At 31.3% G+C, this 5,774-nt stretch overlaps 1 protein-coding gene across 1 annotated transcript; it reads right to left on the bottom strand.

The window, feature by feature from the left end:
• On the bottom strand, window positions 1-2,401 carry LOC142630327 (RHOMBOID-like protein 13). Its single transcript, XM_075804311.1, has 2 exons — window positions 1,096-2,401; window positions 1-598 (listed from the first exon to the last, which is right to left on the bottom strand). Exons 1-2 carry the CDS (start codon window positions 1,850-1,852, stop codon window positions 594-596), a joined length of 762 nt encoding a protein of 253 aa, XP_075660426.1. The 5' UTR covers window positions 1,853-2,401; the 3' UTR covers window positions 1-593.
• Window positions 2,402-5,774: the final 3,373 nt, after the last annotated feature.

Here is a 5,774-nt window from a genome sequence, read left to right on the forward strand (position 1 = left end):
TTGAAATAGCACAAATCATTAACTTGAAGTTTATATGGATTTCAAAGGAACAGGCCTTTCCACCATATCCTCCTGTCTTCACAGAGAAGGTGGAAATTTTGAGCTGGGATACAGAACAGATTGCAGCTGGAATTAATCAAGGGTTTATATTTTCAGCAAGAATTTGTCCACACAAACATTTACTAGATGTTTTAAATAACAAATCTGACACTTAAAGGCCTCTCCACAGTAAATATATTCAATCATCACCCCGCTGCCACAAAAGCTTCCTTGCAAAGATATCCACAAGATTGCTCCATTGTGAAGCACATAAAAGGCAAAACAGTTATCAGTCACCCAGGTCACACCACACGAGTCACCAACAGAATCAAACAGCCATTGCCAAATCAAAGCTTGATCATACAAGTTCCGACAGAAGTGCTTCAAGGATAACACCACCAAAAAATTTATGCCAAACAATATGATTTGGCAAGGTCACATAAGCAGAGAGTGGCCAGACTGCTGGTTCATTGTCATATAACCAGATATGTTTTGGAGTTTCATTTTACCCAAATAGCATGCCATGTGTACTCGATATGATATGACCTCTCAACCTAATCTACAAAAAATAAAAAAATAAAAAATAAAAAAAGATAATAAAAAGGGCATGGCTCCCTGTCTTTAGGCTTCTTAATTGTATAAAAGACCAACTAGAAATGCACGGTCAATGTTGTAAACAAATTCAATTCATTTCTTAGAGAAAACATTTGTAACAGAATATGGAGGATATTGACTAAACAGAGCTACAATTTCCAATTGACCACAATGAATTTTGCAACTAAATGACAATGAACAAGAGTCTTCTGTACGGCATTGTGTAGCACAAACATGCACCTGAAACTTGCATTACCTTAGGAGATAACAATACAATATGGTTGCAGGAACCATGGACATATTAGCATTTTCATGTGTAGTTGTCTAGTCTGACAAATCAAAATCAAGCAATAAAAAAATCCTGAGTGACATCAATAAGATATGATAAAATCTTGACTAGAAATTACACAATTTCAGCATCTCCAACAGGTAAAGAACTCATCTGCAAGGTCCTACCATTACCTGATGCCATAAACCTCACAGATGGCAAGGAAGGATCTGTAACAGATTCAATCTCAAGAAAGTTGAAATCATAAGCACCAGATCGCTTCAAACTGAACACAAACATAAGTGCTGTCCATCCCAACATGGAAACTCCCCAGTAGTTGTTCATCCCATGAATCAAACCCCATGCAATAGCATACCCAGTAATGATTCCTGATAAATGCCCAAGAAAACTTGCTTGTGGAACAATAATTGAAGTAAAAATGAGTGACTCAAATGGAGCAAAACTAATGGGAAGCGAAAGAAACCCGAAAAGGTCCAACTTTGAAGAAGGTTGCTTCACAGCAAGAATCGTCATCCACCCAAAAACAACACAAGAATATCCAACAGCTGTCACTCTCCGAAAATACTCGACCTTGAACCTTTGGATCAGTATATGGTACATCCCCAAAACTAACACGCCTGATAACACAACCAAGACAAGTGTATACTGAAGATAATATGCCACACCAAGGCCCAAATTCCCTAACTGTTCCACTACTCCAAGACTCCAAAGTGCACTCATATTAAAAACAAGATGAAGAACACTTATATGGGAAAATGCTGAGGTTATTATCCTCCAATGGTGCCCTTCAATGGAGGTTTCATAACTCAAACCCACATGTGAATAACCAATATTTTTCTTCTGTATGTAAAACCATATTGCACTACATATTCCTATAACACAACTTGTGGCTGGTTTTTCCAAGATCTCATACAGCAAAGGCTTCCCCATCTATAACAACCCCTGTTACTTTCTCTTTTTCTCACTCCACAATACTTCAAGCTAAATTACATAACAATGACAAATAAATTTTGGTACAACAAAACATGATATAGAGCTTATTCAAAGCCTCACAATAAAGGGCTTTGTAGAAAACTTAGAAATCCTTCATATACATGTAAAAACCAACTCAAAGTTCATCAATTTTAAGAGACCCAGATCGAGAAAACCCCCAAATACATGAAAATTTACACACCCCAATATTCAAATGGACCAAACCACCAATCTGAGAACTGGGTTTCTTAAAAATCAATCCAAAAACTTATCTTTCTCAGTGAATCTCCAAAAAGGGGCACAAAAGTTTCATGTACAACAATGTAAAAAAAAATATATTCGATTCAGATTTCTGTTTCAATGGTGATTATATGAATAAGGGTTTGCTGGATCAAATAAGCAAGGAATTAGGGTATTGATGCAGAAAAGGCTCACCTTTTAACTCCAAATCGATTCGAGTTCTTCGTTGGCACTACGATTTTCTGGGACTTTCTAGTTTCTCACCATATCAAAATAAAATAAATGAACTTGCAAACGTTAATTTTACTAAAATGTCCTTCATTTGTTTTATTCTACTATATTATATTAATTTTTTTGGGCTAAAAAACAAAGAGTGATTATTATTATTATTATTTGAGAAGAGAGTGATTATTTATTAATATGGGTTTAAACTTTAAAGATTTTGGTTGTGACAAGAATTTTGTAGTTCACATGTTTTTTTTTTTTTTTTGGTTTTTAATTAGTCCTCTTTATTTTTTATAACATTTTATTAGTACTCTTAGATATATGTTAAAAAAAAAAAAAAGAGAGTTCAAATTGTCCTTATCCGGGAGAGTCTTTCCATTGTAATCTGCAACTATATACTATTAAAAAAATAAAAAGCTTCTATCTTTGTGTTTTTTTTTTTTTTTAAAGGGATTTGACCCTTGATGTATGTCATTTATAAATCAAGGCTTTGGCTTGCATAATAGAACATCCACAAAGTAAGAAAAATATAGAATAAGGCTTTATAATTTTTTTTTTTAATCAAGAAATGATCATGGACGTTGGTTATTTGTCCATGAAAAATTATCTTTCATCAACAATTAATCAATAATCCTTTTTAATTAGTAGGAAATGATTATAATTAGTAATTGTAAATTGAACAATTAAGATTGTTCAAATTTGATTGTAAATTTACTTGAATTTAAGGGATTTGAGTCCCACGGATAACACCATTTCATATAATATTGAAGTATTTGACTTAATCAGATGTCTCATAATAATAATAAAATTTAGAAACCTCATAGAAATAATTTAAATATCTATATATATTATTATATTGTGAGAATAATTTGTCATTATGAAAAGTCGCATCTCATGTGTATGACTATTTTCTATTTTATTTTGTAGGACAATATTTTCTTATCTTTTTTTAAAGGGTTTGTTGTAAGGGTATTGATTTAGGGCCTATTTTTACAAATATTTTATGGAAAAATTCTAAAACAATTAATTTTTTTGATAGCTTTATATATTTTTCATGATAATGGTGTTAAAACTTTCTAAATATAGTTTATTAACAACTATCTTAAAGGTATCCGTTAATATGACCCAGAAGACAAAAACAAGGGATTACAAGAGATATACCTGTGTAGATCTATCAGGTCAGGGCTTAGGCTTTTAGGTTTCCATTTTAGCCTAACCTTGGGCTGCTGTAGGTCTGTGATAAAAAATAATAAATAAATAAATAAAAATCGGGCCTAATTGAAGGAGCCCGTAGTGAGCATAAAGCTAGAGTACTATAACATTTTTCCTTTTTCTTTTCATTCTTTCAGATATTCAAAATAGAAAAATTGAATAATAATAATAATAATAATGTCAGAATTTGATTCTTATATTTAGTTATTTCGTAATTTTTAATGTAAATCTAGTAGCTATTCATAAAAACTATACAAATTTGGAGAGTATACTTTAAAATTGTCAAGTTAGTGTACACAAATTTTTATTTTTAGATAGATAGTGGGGAGGGGTAGATAAGATTTGACCCACATTCACAAGAAAATATAAAAATATGCTATTACCATTAGGCTATCGCCTGAATCTCTTTATTACACAAGGTTAAGGGCTTTATCACTTAATGTACATGGATCATGTCATGTCAATTTGTGGTATTTTTTATATATATATATATAAATAATTTGATAGATATAATAGGACCAAGAGTTTCGTAACTCAATTGGTACCTCCAAATGTTTTTGCAAAGATATATAGGGTTAACCCCCCCCCCCCCCCCCGCGCCCCTCTTTTAATCATCAAATTATCAAAAAAATAGTTATAATAAAAGAGATTTGAAACCTATACTTCTCCTTTAGATGTTAGTAATAAAGTTATTTATAGTAAAATTGGTAATAATTAACATTTTCCAATTTGTATTTTTGCAGTAGTTGTTGCAAGTTGCAACTCTATTTCAAATGACATCTTCTTCCTTTTAAAAATAAAATAAAAAATGAAGTAGTAGGAAATTTATTGTAAAATTAGGAAGTTTGTTTATCCAAACTATTAAAAATAAATAACCACAAGCATAAAAGCTTGTCATTATTTTTTTTTTAATTCAATTGTTACAATAAGTAGGTAGGAAAAAATCGAACTCTAGTTCTTCTTATAAAGAACTGGACAAATCTAGACAAAATTCTTGACAAGTGTTTATCAATTTTGTGTAAATTCTTGACAAATCTTTTCAATTTTGTGTCCTAACTCCTAACCCATTCAATGTTAGACAATTTTAAAGCATACCCTACCAATCTTGTCAACTTTGATTTCCTTTTTCTTTCAAATTTTGTGTTCTGGTAGAATGAAAAGAAAAAACCAAATTGTTACAATTACTACTAACTTACGCTCATTATGGGCTCCTTCAACTCGGCCTCCAATGTTAGTATCACAAACCTACTATTGCCCAACCCAAGAATAGACTAAAATTAAAGCTTAAAGCCCAAGTATTTTTTTTCAAAAGGATAAAAGCCCAAGTCTAGATTGTTTTGACTATTAAATAATCAAATTTTTTTTTTTTTTTGCTAATTATTCAGCAATCAGCATAAACATTTCGTCATCATTGTTGCATTTATTTGAATAGGATTAGTGATCATCGAGCCACAAATCTGTAGTTATTGTTAACTGTGGCATCACAATCCCACAATGTCTCCACCTTTTGTTGGTTGAGAAAAATGTCCCCACCTAATACCATGACCAATACCATATAATAACTTTAAATGTCAACATTTTGTGTAACACTTACATCACCGCAAATTTTCTCATAATATCAATAACTTGTCAAATCCGCCATTGAAGTATATGATTATGACAACACATACCTATCTTGCTTGCCAAATTCCAAATATTAAGATAACCGATGATTAGAAGAAACTCTCGCATTTTAAAAAATAAATTTTAAAATTATGGTATTTTCATAGGCTTGTTAAGCATATATATAAAAGACACGATGAACTTGGCAAAATATTAATCTACTTTTTTTTTTTTGAGATAAGAATCTACTTGTTACCAAGCTGTGTGCTTGTGCAGAGACGAAGTGAGACGTCAGGACTTGGATTTAGGAGGGTAGTTCTCATGTTGGCTGCGTGTAGTGACTACTTCCGACTTTGTAGCTTAGATGCTGAGGGTTTTTTCTTTTTTGGCATGTGTTTGTTATTAGGTTAGAACAAAATTATTTTGTTTGAAATTTTTTGAAGGGTTGGTTGTTTGTTTTGAGTAAAATTAATTGGTTGGACTTAATTGTTTTTAATTTTTGTATTGATAATTTTTGTTGTTGCGTTAATTGTTTTGGACTTGTATATATTGTTTTAAATTTTATATCTATAAATTATTTTATGGTCTTTAAAATGAGGAA

This window comes from Castanea sativa, chromosome 4 (assembly GCF_040712315.1).
Source record: "Castanea sativa cultivar Marrone di Chiusa Pesio chromosome 4, ASM4071231v1".
Taxonomy (NCBI): Eukaryota; Viridiplantae; Streptophyta; class Magnoliopsida; order Fagales; family Fagaceae; genus Castanea; species Castanea sativa.

What these genes read in the sequence shown, in the direction of transcription:
- LOC142630327 (XM_075804311.1), bottom strand. Translation starts at nt 1,852, where the DNA reads ATGGGGAAGCCTTTGCTGTATGAGATCTTGGAAAAACCAGCCACAAGT.